This window comes from Uloborus diversus, unplaced genomic scaffold (assembly GCF_026930045.1).
Source record: "Uloborus diversus isolate 005 unplaced genomic scaffold, Udiv.v.3.1 scaffold_11, whole genome shotgun sequence".
Lineage (NCBI taxonomy): Eukaryota > Metazoa > Arthropoda > Arachnida > Araneae > Uloboridae > Uloborus > Uloborus diversus.
This window is the reverse complement of record NW_026557765.1, coordinates 6,949,607-6,965,654: the sequence shown is the minus strand read 5'-3', so window position 1 is coordinate 6,965,654 and position 16,048 is coordinate 6,949,607. Positions and strand designations below refer to the sequence as shown.

Below are 16,048 nucleotides of genomic sequence, written 5' to 3'. Positions count from 1 at the left end.
CATCGGAAAACACGGAAAATGAAGGAAAATTACAAACCGAGAACTGTTATAACTACCACATGCTAATTGTATCAAACAAATATTTTAATAACAAATTCTTGACTAAGGTAAACACACCGGTAGTGACCAGCGTTTCACAGTACTTTAGTAGTGACCACTTCAAGGTTTATATTTAAAAAAAAAAAAAATAGGATTCCCGGTTTTCCAATGATTTTCAGCGTGCAGGAGGTAACACCTCCTGCTTGTTTGATGAATTTTTGAATCCATTGAGATACCTGAAATCCAAATTTTTTTCACATAAAAACCTTAAAGAGACTACTTAATAACTAGCCACACCGATATGATTAAGTTAGTTGACTCTAAGTGTGCAATAATTATATACTTAAGACGAAATTGAAACTCTAAGTTGCTTCGGAAGTTTATATAACTTAGTTTTTTAGTTGTAACTTTAAACGAAGCACCGGGCCACACGAATAAGTTCAGACGGTCTCGTATTGCTTGCAAGCCGTAGGTTAGGCACCAATTTTCTATAAAAATTTGTTATACCGTTTTACAAAATACTTGACTGAGAATTACCATTTGAGGTCAGCGACTTAGCTCTTGAGGTCGTGGGTGCAACACTACGCAAAGTCTCGGTATGAGTTACTTGCAGCGTACTAGTAAAACTTTGGTTTTTAGAACGACGAAATCCACAAAACATGTGAAGAAACATTTTCTTGAACTTTTGGCCGAATATGCAATAAATAACGAAGTTTATAGAAGAGTTGAATGTGACTAGTAGGTTGGACACACGCACAAGTGCTGGAATCACGATGTCAAAACACTCCAGAATGTTTATCAGCAAAGCGAGGATATTGCACACGAAGAAAATAGCAACAACACAAATAAGCATCATAGCAAGTCCTATTTCTTTTTCTTCCCGTCTAGTAAGTCTCTGTCTGTCCTTATTGGCATGCTGTACAGCTTTCCATATGAATATATTCAGCACAGCTAATGTCAGAAATGGTATAAAGTACATCACAAATAAGTACAACCATATATAATACACTTTATAATAAAGCTTATTCATGCGAAACTCACTCGGCCTTGCCACGTAACCGCTGGTATTCGTATATGGGTCAAGCACTTCGCGCACATCTATTTCCCAAAAGCGTGGAATGTTGTAGCAGACAGCGAAAACTACGATTAGGATATTGAAAACCCTAGCTCTTCTGTACGTGCACAGGAAGCGGGCTTTGAGTGGATGACACACAGCAACGTATCTCTCGACTGTTACACCAACGGTTGTCCAGACTGAACCAGTTTGAGCGATGAGACCAATAGGGTAAGCAACCATCACAACGAATGGAAATATTTCGAACGTATACCGGTAGAGTATGAACATTTTGTATCCGAGTTTGTGCAACCCTAGCATAGTTACTGATGAAATTAACACGATGGTGTCAAAGAATGCAAGTCCTTGGAGACCGCAGTTAACTGAAGCTCTCATTTCAGGTTTTGAAAGGATAATCAGGGATATAATATTTCCTAAAATACCCATAACGCCAAGAACTGTCAAGACCACGCCTTCTGTAATGAACTCAAACATGGTAATATCAGGAAATACCATTGTGACATTATCCTGGTTGTACGTATCGTTATCTTCCATATTGCTTAACATGTAGGCAAGGTAAAATTAGAACTAGGATTTAAACGTAAGAGAGTAAATGGAACTTCTAAGTTTTTTTTTTGAAAGTCAATTTTTTATATTGCCAGTTCAGTATCGTGATTCACTATTTCAGTTAGTACCAGTAGGCTTGAAGAAATAACATTTTCACAGAAAACTCCTGTTATTTCAAATTTTGTTTTTCTTAAGATGACAAGTGCGCTCGAATAACCATAATGAATAGAGATATCTTTTAATAGTTTGTAATAGAACTGTAGAGTATTTTATAATGCATGTTCTTGAAAAATTTCTGTAACAAGCACTAAAAGAATTCATTTGGGAAATATTCAAAGACGTACTTCATCTTTCAAATCAATTTATCTCTTGAGAACACTTAAGCTGAGACTCACATTTTAATTCTGATAGTTTTCGCAACAGATGGTACACATGCACAAAGGCATTAAGCTCACCGTTGAAAATACCAGAATTCTTCCCACAAAAGATATCGCTTCTTCATTTTTCTAAAGCTTCCAATTTTCATGGCTAACTGAAAATTTTACTTTGAGACATAACTTAAAATCACCGAAAATGAAATGAAAAAGCTGCACTTGCATCTATTTGAATTATTTATTTCAAATGAAAATATGCCTTTGAAAAATTTTCTAACTCGGGAAATAAAATTAATTATATATAATGTATATCTAAATAAAAATTATAGCTTTTCATTAGTAACGCAATGGCATTTATTTTATTATTATTTAGATATTTATTTTTGTCCTTAAACAATTTAAATAAAACACATTCTTAAGACTTATTTATAGTTTAGTTTAAGGTTGCTGTACGGATGTCAAGGAAAAGGTTTGTAACGGACTTAATACAAAACTGAGAGTTTGATATAATTTTTAAGTATTAAATTAAAATACATAAATGTGTATATTAATTTTAATTAGTGTGTATTACTCTTTAATGTATATTAGTACCGAGAACGAACTTGGGTTTTTCTTGATTGTTTAACGCAAGGAGAAATAGCAGCCGATTTATCATTGATATTAACTATTAACTGTAGAAAAAACTTCAAACTATTTTACTTCATGAAAATAAATAAATTAAATCTTTCCAGTTTAATATTATCTAAATACATAAATTTCAAACCTAACATTACTCACGGATTTGTTTTCCACCTAATTTATGCACGCACATATTTTAGCGAATCCAAATTGCACTTCTCAATGAACTAATAAAGTTTCATTTTTTCACCAATATTTATATTCATATCTGTAAGATAACAATTGTTTGTGTAATTGCTAATATTTCTCCGAATGGTCGAAGCAACTGTTGCCGAAACAAAAAGTTTGCCGGGTTGTCTCGTTCATGTTATGGGTGAGCAGCTGGTGTAAACAGATCTCGAAAATCGTCTGGCCGCGAAATGGAGGAGGCGCAGAAAGAGTGAGAAAATCGAACAAAGTAGGTGGCGTGCCGATCGTTAAACTTTTACGGTTGGGAAGAGAGCGCCTTGACTTTCGTGAGCAGGAGAAGTTGGGAAAAGGAAGAAAAGTGTGTAGAAAGACCAAGGATATATAAATAAGTCTGATAAAAGGGACTTTAAATCATTTAAGCCTGTCCTGTCAAAACAAATACCGATCATTGATATTCTATAGAAAAAGATCGGGAAATCAAAGCGCCAGCTCAAGTTTGAATTATTTTCGAGATTAGATTTGAGAAAGACGAAATGAATATAAAGATAGAGAAATAAATTTATTTCTATCTTATCCGTTAATGTTTTATCATTTCTCTTCAAAAGTAATATGTTAAAGCTTATTAATTGGGTACTTTTTTAAAATTTTACACTGTAGAGAAGTAACTTTAAAATGTTAAGAAACTAGATTTTTAATCAAGTTTTTACGAAATTAAGGTGCGAACGGATGATAAAAAAAAACATACAAACTCTAATTTTTAAAATATTTTTTAAAAAGGAATGTTCAAAATGTTTTTGTAAACGTTTTTTTATACTCCTTCAAGTCTAGTTCTCTTATCTCAAATGTCTATATATTTAGATAAAGACAAATTTAATAGAAAATTACCAAATATTTAAAAAAGTTACCACACATATAAAACAGGAACTAATATATATATATATATATATATATATATGTATATATATATATATATATATATATATATATATATATATATATATATATATATATATATATATATATATATATATATATATATATATATATATTTGTGTATGTATTTATGTTCCGTACACAAATCTGCATTTTACCTCGGATAGTGCACAAATTGGGCAGGATGCTAATTTTTGAGTACCGAACTGATCTAATTTTAATTTCAAGGTAAGCGAACACTGTAATAAAATTTTTTTTCTTTAATATTCATTACACCTTTATGAAACTTTATACGAGTATTGAACATGACATAAATAACACATTTTAATTGCTTATTTGTTGAAAAAAAAAATCGATAAGTTTTTTTTCCTGCCATATTTTTAGCAAAAAACCACCACTTCCTTAAACTTCCAGAGCGTTCATTTTTTCATAATTTAAAAAACTTTTTGTGTTTATCTCTTTGTGAGATATCAGAAAGTGATATCACCTTTCAATTTGAAAATAATCAACTAAAAGCAGGTTTTATGGGTAAATGTTTGAACATTTCCCCCGAAAAACATGCTTTCTGCCCCACAGTTTAATTGATTACTATTTCAAAACCGCATATTGCATGTACATTAACTTTTCGAGGTTTATATCACAGTAATTTGTTCAATTACTATGTTTGCAAAGTTTCAAATCTTTAAAAAATATACTTTATTCGCTGGAGTTGACGGCGTAAATAAAAACTTAAAAACGTGGTTGTGAGAAAATAAAGAAAGAAAAAATAACTTTCGAGCAGTGCATTCGAGTTTAGTAAATATCATCCAGTTTTCTCAATAACTTGTCGATTAAAAAAAACACTTGCTGATTTCGAAAGTCGAGAACACTATTGATTTCTAAATTTCTCAAAATCTCAAAATCGATTTTTTTTCATCGAAAATTAGGATGTTCGCCAACCTTAAAACCTACAAAGGATTTTTAAAAAAAGATCCCTTTTACACGAAATAGTTGATCTGTCTTCTCAAAATTAGTTTTAAAGGAAAGCCCATAAAAATACCCCATTAGAAGATATTTTCCTACAATTTGGAAAGACTAAAGGAGGAAAATTAAGCAGAAGAGAAATTTTATGCATTTTTAAATGAGTAAAAGTCTGTTTTCAAGTCGCGAGACGTTATTGGAGGATAAATTTATGTTAAGATGGCCTTAGACGCCGAACTTTGACTTTTGGTTTTGTGTTTGTGATGTGTTTATGGTCGTATTTATGTTCGTATATGTACTATTTATACAACCCAATTTCAAAATAGAATTTCTGAACTGTTTGAGCAAAATTTGTGTCTCAGTCGTTAAAAATGAACGCATGCAAATTTAAAAGAATAAAACGCGTTATTCATGAATGGATAAATCAAATTTAACAAATTTTTAGATATTACTTTAAAAAACTTATGGATCATTAACACATTGGAAAATATTGTATTAATTTTTATATGGTCAAAAAATTAGAAAAATCTATTAGTCTATCTCATCTAGTTCAATGAGAATTTTAAAAAGTAGCGAAAATATTTGCATACCTTTTAACCAATAGTTTGTCACAAGCATGAATTGAATTTCAAATGAACTATTTACAATCTATGGTGCGTAAGAGTTCAAGAATTATAGAAGGAGTGACCAACTAAAAGTAACCGAAGTAAATGAGGTAGCAAAATTGTAACAACTGGCAGAGATGAACCCAAATTACAGTGAATCGTCCAAAACACTCGTTGAAAAAGGCTTCTTACGTCCATAAGTGTTGGAAAGAATCTATAGTTATTGTGTCCACGCCATCTACACTTGAACGGTTGCATAAACAGCAGTTGAAATTGCGGATCTACGAAGCAAGACCAAAGATGAACTTGAAGCAGAAACGTGCACGACTCTTCAGGAGCAAAGACGAGCTCATACAGGGGCAACAATGTGGGACAAGTATTATATTCAGTGATGAATCTTTTTTTGAAATATCTCTGAATAAAAAAGGTGTTCGGGGTTGACTTTTAAGAAATAAAGCGTGTGAGAAATCTGGTGTAAGACGTTCTCTCAAATTTGACGAATCCTTCTTGGTGTGTGGGTGTATGAGGGCTGCTGAAATTGAGTGATTGTATGTATCTTAAAATAAAACAATGTGTGACTTCCGCTATTTGTCAATAATACTGCATGATACTTCATCTAAGGCACAGCAGTGACACATTCAGTGACACATTTTATCTTTCAGCAAGATTCTTCTCCGTCTGACACAGAGAACCAAGACAAATCAACTGGTAGATTTTACACAGATTGAGGTATTTTGATATTAAACAGGTCAAGCAACTTTTCCGATCTCAATATGATCAAGAATTTTTGGTACCATCAAATCCAAAGAAAGCGGTTCAAGACCTGTTGCCCGCCAAAAAAATTGAGTTGGTGCCGCATTGAAGGACATGGAAACAGTATCATAAGTGATGAATGTAAATAGGTGAAAGAATCCGTGTGTGAAAGTATTAAAGCATTGAATCCAGCAATAGATGACGCTTTCAAGTATTGACATTGCTTCTTTTGAAAATGTTTTCAGCCTTTAATTAAAATATTTTAATTTTGTGACTCAATGTAAACTATCATCACTATAAACTTTTGGATTATTCTATCTAAGATTATTTTTAATTAAGTATATTTGAAATGAAATGTGCACTTAAAGGTCTAAGAAAGGTGGCACGTTCATTTAATTACCTAATTTGCGCTTATAACAGGTTAGAAATTTCTTTCTAAAACGTTAAAACTATTCTATTATTTTGAATTTGGTTTGTAATATTAAATGTGTTTTGTCCAGTATTCTTCGTTTTAATTGGGTATAATTACCATACATATATACATATATATATATATTTGCAGTATACTTCCTAATGCTATGCTTTATCGTGACGCTAAACTCCAAAGGATTGAAATGTGACACATTAATTTCTATAAATATTTTAAATATTGTCATAAATTTGTGTAAATCTTACATTTTCCATATATTAATCAAAGGGTTTTAATTCTCTTGAAATATAAACAAGATCAGCCCCTCTTTCTTCCAACAAGATCATTTTGAAACGCATCTCTAGTAAATCCAACTTTCTATGGCTCAAGTTCGATGGTTTGTGATAATATAAACAGTTTTAATAATTCTTCTGATGCAAATATATATCTAGTGACACCATAATTCATTTTTATGTATTTATTATGGATCAAAATTAATGATAACATTGCCTTTCGCCACTTATGTCCATAATAACGTGTAACATAAAAGTAAACAACATTGTTAAAAAAATAAATATGCAGCTATTTAATTTTAGGAAAAAAATGGCTGACGTTTCAGTGACTGACAGAAGGTTCGACAATAGTTCTAAAATATTTTAAACAGCTTGTTTAAATAGAGTACAAACTTGTTAGCGTACCATAGTTAGAAATTTACTCCCCAAAACTTGATCTGAAGCGTAAAAAAAATTGTTAAAAAACATTTGACAAAAAATATCACTACTCCTAAACATGCTATTTTGAGAATGTTTACTGACGTGTCAACATTAGAAAAAACTCTTTCTAGGACAAGAAAATCATTTTAGATTCTAAAGCTTAAAATACACAGGATGTTTAGCTAAGATTTCGCCTCAGTAGTAATCCTTTAGACAGTTTCTGTTAAGAGGCTTACGTTGGCAGTAATTGAACCTTGCTAAAACGCTTAGACTAGGGATAGGATAAGAAAAACAGCACGATAATCTCTGAATTGTTACGGGTCTAAATAAAAAGATGGTTACGGAAACTGTACCATTGCTTACTACACCCACCCCCCATACACATGCACAAGCAAATAACTACACTAATAAACATGTATACGGTCTACAGTCAGCAATTATAACTAAAAAAAGCATATTATAAACATTAACTATTTCATTGACTCTATTCAAAATTACAATCAAAAAATATTTTATTTTTGCACAATGTTGCATTACATTGAATAATAACAAATTAAGTAAATTGATACATACTCTTGCTATGTTAAAACCTTTCCCCCTCCCCTCGAAAAAAGCAGTTTAGAACATATTCAGATCCAGAAATGGAATGACACTTTTATAGCTTCATCACATGATCATTTCCATGCTTCAGCAACATTTAAATTAATTATTTTTAAGGCCTTTTTATTAATTAACTAATTCAATTTCCCCTTTTGTTTCAAGAATCTCATTTTATACGTAAGTTCGTTTACATAGATGGTTAAAAATATTCAAAAGCATGGCTAAAATAGAGAACAAAATATCGCAGTAAATTCGGTACTGTGCGAATTTTAAAACAAAAAATTTATTCGTGACTACATGACATTATAAATAAGGATTAATTCATAATTTCTAAAAACAAAACTTCTTAAGATTACTTTCAAACAAAAATTATCATTCGGAATTCGAAATGAGAAACGCAAAAAAAAGTATTTTAATATGAGAAACAGCGCGATATTTATGTATTCAAGCAGCAAAGTCTGCAAAAAAATGGGGTTTTGCAGTTTCGAAAAGTATCCGAAAGTTAATGTAAATTGCAATACCTAGTTTAAATAATTTAAGTAAGATATAGACAAAACAAAAGTAAGCATTAAACTACTAGTATCTTTTCTCATATGCATATATAAATTACCTGAATATTTAATGATTATCTAGTATTAAGTTATCTTTGTTAACCAAAAAGAAAACTGTTTGTCTCGAATTACTGATAAACAAATGTGCAAATAATAAATAAAGATAAAACTATCTGGTTATTAGTGAAACAAGCATACCATGTAGCATTTTATAATTGAGAGAATTTTACAACTTAGCATTTTTATTTTTTATTTTTTTTTTAATTCTAATATCGCTAATTTTTAAATTTGATATTAAAAGTATTTTCCTTACTTCCATCAGTTGGATGTTTTTTAGAATGTATATTGTTAGAAACTATGTTCGAAAAAATGCTTTCCGTTTATAAGAATATTTCACTTGTTTATACAGCTTAGTTCATATTATTTATCAATAATAGTGGATAATTAAACAGACAAATGAAATTGTTGAACGAACAGTGAAATGAAATTGGAAGATAAGCAGTTTTTAGTTCCCCGCAAAAACATTGCCAGTTTTGTGACTCTGCCAGTTTTGTGATATTGTTCTGAATCTTAACTTTATGAAATTTTTAGAGAAAATACTATAATTGTAATAGTAAACTGCAAATAGTAAACTGCATGGATACATTAATTTGAATTGCTTTACTACACCGGTTTTGGTAATTAAGAAAACCTGAACACATAATTTGATTGATTAAATTACGAAGTATTAATATACAAAAATTATTAAAAAGTAAAACAGAGCTCATTTAAAACGTGACACAATTACTTTGCTTATTTAATTCAATTCTTTAATTATTATTTCATTCAATTTATTATATTAGTCATCAGAAAAATTTAATTGTCATTACAATTATTATTCTTTGACTACACTTATAGTATGTTATTATTCCTAGTGTCTTAATTAGAAATAGATATGATTTGAGTCATGCAGGTACATTGGAATTGGTATATCTTTAAATAGCTTTACAAAAGCGAATGCCTTGAAAATAGCTTAAAATTATGTGTTTTGGTATTTTAAATAGCAGTGTATGTTTATTAATAAAAGTAATTAGTATCTAAACTGTTCTAAATACGTTTAATAAAGTATTTTCAAATGATCCAATTGTTTGCTAAAAAAACACAAACACACATACGCACACAAACCTTGGACGTATTACAGCTTTATAACTTTCTTGAAAGTAAATTCAGTTTGGAAAAAGACGTAGGTGAGTTTCAGTTGAAGATTACGACGTTTCTAAGTAAACATATATTAAAAAGCTCGCAAAATGCAGTCACAATTTTTTAAAATGTAATGGAAACATGTTAGTGTCAATGTTATTATTTCATTAAACAACGTCTAACATAAGCGATGCAAATGAAAGAAATGTTTCTTTGTATTTTCCTTGTACGCAAAATGACACCAGTATTTTTCTTTTGTAGGACATTGCTTAAAATTTTATTTATGGTATAACACTGACAGCGTTAAAGAAAATACAAGAAAAGTTGATAAATTTGAAATTTGGTTTTAAGAAAATCACATCTCGCTGAATCTCATAAAATACGAAATAGTGATTTCTCTTATTACGAATTTCTTGGACGAATTTCTTAAAACTCGAACCATTTTAAATGAAGTAAAGTTAATTAAATTCAACGGGAAACAAATACGCTTCAACGAATAAAAACCTGATGAAATGCAATGCTGAATGTAAAAGTCTTTTAATCAAGAACATGCATTCTTTTTTTTTTTTCGTTTTATTACGCAAGGGATTTATTTCGTTCTATCAATTTTATTTTTTTCGGAGCGTATTTTCAGACCTGGATCTAGAAAGAAAGAGATAAAAAGTATAGAAGCTTTCCTCTAGCTTTTTTCCGCTTTATTTATTTTCTAAATCAAGCCCACGCTGTAATCAGCACGTTCATGAAATGGTGTATTCAACGCCATGATTTTTTAGATTTTCTTCACGAAAGACCGGTATTGGAAGGAAATGTTTGAGAAAGGAACACAACTCTTGTTTACATTCAGGGATGTGAAAATTTCCATGCAAGCAATTTTTAAATCGTGATTTTTTACTTCCTTTTGCAAAAAAATAAGTACTGTATTCGCGAAAATATTTTCACTCAAAAATTGACCTTAATTTCCATTTTTCTCACCCCCGAATGAATGATGGGTTTTTTTTTCCGACTCGACCACACGTGGATGTGGTCGTGGAAGTGCCCAAGAACATATAGACACGCAAAATATCCATTTTGACGATTCCCGAGTTAATTACAACGAGTTTTCTCGTGACGTCTGTATGTACGTATGTGCGTATATATGTCAAATAACTCAAGAATAGTATGTCCTAGAAAGTTGAAATTTAGAACGTAAACTTCTAGTGGGATCTAGTTGTGCAACTCCTTTTTTGGTTGCATTCGGGTGTTTCTAAAGGGGTCTTTTGCCCCTTTTTGGTTGGAAATCATTGTTAATTTCGATGTAAACTCAAATGGTGTTATAATTTGGCGGACACTTGGCGATATATCACCAGTATTTTGATCGCCAAGTTTTGTCACGAACTTGGCGACAAATTGAGATTTTTTTTTTCAATCTAGTTTTAATTTGGCTATTGTTCGTGATATTTCGGGAGTAAATTATTGAATCACATTAAAAATGCTAATAATGGGGAAATGACAATAAATTGGATTATAAAGAAGCCATGTCGTGATGCACACATCAGCTCTATTTTTATTGTATTTCGAAGTTGTATGTTAGGAAAATTATGTATGCTGGTGAAAATATTGCTACAAATTCTGAAAATAATTGTTATTTTTATGTTATTATGTGCTAAATGGCGTCGCAATTATTTCTAAATTTGGAGTTTTTTTTCCATTAAGCTTTACACAGATCTTAGATCTTCATGTTTTACCTGAACGTTGTTTTTCCTTGCTGTGCTAATTTCATCACTATGTATAAGTGCTTAAGCAGAAGTTAAATTTCTATCGCCATGCTCTTCTCAAATTTGGGCAACTATTTCCTGTACCCAAATTTGAAGATAATTCACCGCTTTTCGCTACCTTGCGGTGATTTAAGAAATAATCCGAAGAAGTAAAACATTCGAATTTAGAGCTGGAAAGGCACAAACCTGACTGGACAGATAAAGTTGGTACGTCTTTGTTTAACCTCTTTCAAAAGCCATTGGCCGGAAACTACAGCTCCTCCTACAGTTTATTTGAATTGCAGATTTTGAAGAACAACTTTTGTGACGCTAATGGAAAGATGCCTAAGATAAATTCTCTTAAATTTCCTAAGATTTTATTTAGAACTAGTTGATTTTTTTAAATGCATTTCTTCTATATTTTCACTACTTGGTAATTGAAATATTTAAATTGTAGCAATAACTATATTTAGACAACAAAAAAGAGAGAAGTTTAGCATTCTAGAATGCAACCTTATATATTTTTCCGATCCTTAATGTCCCTCTGCATAAAATACTTCAATGCAAATGAACGCTTCTGAAAAAAGCCGAGGCCGAGTATCATATTCTTCCAGCAAGACTATACAGCTGCACAACGAGTTTCTGATAGGATGCCAAGAAAAATCTTACACCGGGATATTTTTTCAATGTGAATAGTTTTGCTCGCTGAGTAAGAACATGTCGACCAAGTTCGAAATGCTTGATGAGTATTACTTAAGGTAGGCAAACACAATCATTTTCAAAGAAAAATAGATTTTGAGAAACTTAGAGGGAGCAATGATCTTCTTTCTAAATCCACATTTTTTTAAATCGATGAACTGTTGAAAAAATAGAAGACGTTTATTAAATTCAAATGCAATAACTGAAATTTACTTTTAGTTTTCTCATAACCACGTTTTCAAAGTTTTTATTTACGCCAATAGCTGTAGAGAAAAAAATATTCACTCTAAAGATTTGAAACTTTGCAAACATATTAATTTAACATATTACTGTTATATAAATTTCAAAAACATAATCTAGTGGAAAGTGGGATAAAACCGGAAAGTGCTGCAATCGCGTGGACAAGAGAGGAACTACCTACCACCTTGATGAAAAAGCAGTGGCCATTAAATTAGAACGCAATAGATTCGCTTCTTTCGTTCCTGTGAAGAAAATTCTGATTGAGTGGTTTTTGCTTAAATTTTCTGAACAAAACTAGATGGATTATACTACGTTCCTGTCTCTGCAACAGTAAAGGTATGTAGCTATCTTTGTAAAACATTTAATCATCTTCATTATCATTCTAAGTAATTATCTGTAGCGTTCTGTATAGTCATATGACGGTAATGTTTTTTATGAAAGCTGTACGTGCGAGGCAAAACCGGGTACTAACAGAAGATAAAAACCGGGTACTACCCCCATACACTGAGAGGAAGACACAGCCGAAGGAGGACAAGATGGAACAAAAACTGTCATTTTCGACGGGCTCCCTATACAAGCCTATCTTCAGGCAAAATTAGAAGAAATGAAAAAGAAAAATGATGAAAATAAGACCAACGATGGACGGAAGAAAAAAAACTTGAAAGGAAGATAAACGAATCAAAGAAAAGACAACACTATAAAGATGCAAAAAAAGAAACAGACAGAAAATAAAGCGTCCAAAAAAAAGAAACACCGAAGGAGCAAATGAGGGATGAGTCCTGTGAAGAGTTTGACAATACTGCCTGCTTTTACTGCAATGAGTTTTATTCCAATTCCAAGGGTGGTGAGGTATCCAACGCATCCAATATCGTCGTGGGCCGATGAAAGCTGCTCTGGGGCCGAAGAGGAAGATAATTATTTTACTTGCGACTGGTGTCAATAGGCTTTATATCACAGCAAAAAATTAAAGGTAAATACAATTAAATTTACTCTGTCAACTTCTCAATATATGTCCCTTTATACTTATTCTAGTATGTTATGACAATTGTTAACATGTGTCACTAAATAAAAGTAGAATTCTGTGGAAACTTTTAAATTATTTTATTTTTCCGTAGCATTAACATTTCTTCCCCGTTTTACCCCACTAGTGGGGCAAAACCGGGTAAAATACTATTTTTTGCAAAAAAATAGTAATAACAATAAAAAAGAAACACTAAACTGTGGTTTGAAACTGTGGTTGCATTAATAGAAATGTAGTGCATATTTTTGCAAAATTTTGTTCCTTTATACTAAAAACTGATTTCTGAAAGATTGCAAACCTTAGGGTCCCGGTTGTACCCCACTTTTCCTTACATGCTATATGTGGCTTTGAAATAATGATCAAATAAACTTAGGGGACAAAGAGCACGTTTTTCGGGGGAATGTCTCAAACATTTACCCATAAAACATGTTTTTAGTTAATAATTTCCTAATTAGAGGGTCATATCACTTTTTCGTATCTAACGAAGAGATAGACAGAAGAAATTTTAAAAATTAAGCAAAAGTGAATGCACTGGAAGTGTTAAGGAAATGGCAGTTTTTTGCTAAACATATGGGTTTATATTTTAATAAAAACTATAAAAATTTTTCTCAACAAATAAGGGTAAAAACGTGTTATTTATGTCATATTTATTAAAAGTATAAAATTTTATAATGGTGCAACAAACATTGAAGAAAAAGATATTTACAATGTTCGTTTACATTAAAAAACTAGAGTTACAAATCCACTCCTTCACAACACACGAACATGCTCACTGCGACACGCCATCGCAGTTACTGTAAATGACTACTATGCAAACCGCTATAGATCGATTACGACCTTCCTCACTGTATCCCCACCGCAACAACAAATACAGGAGATTGATATTTCTGACTCAGTATATATGTTACCGTTAAAGTATGAAATTCGTTATGTTATATAATACCTAGTTATTTCATGGAATAACTGATCGTGTCCGTTTAAGTGTAAAACTCTCTTGTATTTCATGGTTTAACTAGTTATTTCATAGAATAACGATCTGCAGCCCGTTAAAGTGTAAAATAATCTACATCATATATCTTGCACGACAAATACATTTATCTTCTACCCCTACAACATTTATGAACATGATCGTGCAAAATGTTCGTGTAAAACCCAGTGTGTCAACAAAAAATGTTTATATTTTTCAAATATCGTTCTTTGTAATTCCAAGTGTCATTTTAGTAATCCTTGTTTTGACAAATGATTTTATGGTACGTTTCCATAAATACCATTTATACGCTGCATGAATGAGAGAAATTGCTTTTTTTTTAAAAATTGTCTATCATTAGTTTATTCATAGAATACCTCGTTATTTCATAGAATAACTAGTTAAAGCGTCAAATTAATAACATATTACACACTTTAACGGACACGATCAGTTATTTTATGGATGAACTAGTATCTTCTATACATATAATAAAATCAGATGTTTGTGTGTGTGTGTGTAGCGCGCATCCCGGGAAAACGGTAAGGCCTAGAAAGATGAAATTTGGTATACAGGTGTAGTTTCTGCTGAAGTTGTGCACCTCGGGCTTCGATTTTTGATATTTTAATTAGAAAAAAAGTTATTTAATGTTTTATGTGATTTTTAGCACTTTTTAGTACTTTTAACCTCACAGACCCCGAACCAATCGCGGCAGACAAATATTTTTGATACTATAGTGTCGGAAATTTAATTTTAAATATGATGAACAAAAAAAATTTGAAGATAGAGCAATTTTTGTATTTTTTATGAATTTTTGAAAAAAACCTTTAATTTGCATGTTTTCCTGGGTTTTGTTTTTTTCTAATATCATCCTGCGAGAAGTATCAAAGCCTCATTTCTGAAATTTAAGTTAGTAATAGTAAAACCATTTCGTCCTCTTCAAAAGAAAAAAGTTCTTAAAAATACGCAATAGTTTTTTTTTTTTTTTACAATATTTTTAATGCTGAACACATCATGTCCTTTCACGCATCAGTCGAAAAAAGCGTTCTTCAATCTTTTATGCCTGTGACGTCACTACTTGGGTTTCGATTCGATATTTACGATGGAATCTTAATCGCAAGCAATGTTAATCTTTTTTTTTTATTGTATAGCTTACTTCATTTTCTGACGTGATGAACACGTGTTTTTTCGGCAGCGCTTGCTTTCTTTCTTTCCTTTTTTTTTTTTTGTTTTATTTAGGGATTGCATTTATTTCTTTTTCCAGCTTGGGGACCCAGCTTGAGTGTTCTTTGTTTTTATTAGGAAATGGGTGAGGAGGTCAAAATAAATAGAGATTGATAAGAAGATGTAGAGATAGATTGTAAAGGTAGATAGCCGGCGAAGGCGGCAATCTTGGCGTAAAAATGTGAATGGCACAAAAAAAAAAAAGATAGAGATGGATTGAATAATACTGCTGCCAAATTTATTTAAACAACCGCCGAAGGCGTCAAACTTGAAGTAAAAAAGTAAATGACAAGTTAGCCAAACAGCCGCCGTATGTGGCTGCTTGCACATTGGGTGTCAATGCCCCCCTCCCTCCCCCACATACACCATGACTTTGAAAAAACAATGCTTTCACATAAAAGTGGAAGTGATTTTTGTTATTATTCGACAAAATTTGCATGAAGAGTACTTCGTTTGTGTCTCCCCTCCCCCTCCTTTAAAAATATTCCAAACGACGAAACTGGAGACAGATCTAGAAAATATTTTATTCAAATTATTAATGATATAGATAGATACAGATTGATTGACACCGCCATGAAATTAATTTAAGCAGCCGCCGATGGCGGCAACATTGGCGTAAAAAA

The 16,048-nt window shown here is 31.4% G+C and overlaps 1 protein-coding gene across 1 annotated transcript; it reads right to left on the bottom strand.

Moving 5' to 3' along the window:
- Positions 1–550: 550 nt before the first annotated feature.
- Positions 551–1,648, bottom strand: LOC129232146 (FMRFamide receptor-like). The gene has a single exon (XM_054866386.1). It carries the CDS (start codon positions 1,646–1,648, stop codon positions 551–553), a length of 1,098 nt encoding a protein of 365 aa, XP_054722361.1.
- Positions 1,649–16,048: the final 14,400 nt, after the last annotated feature.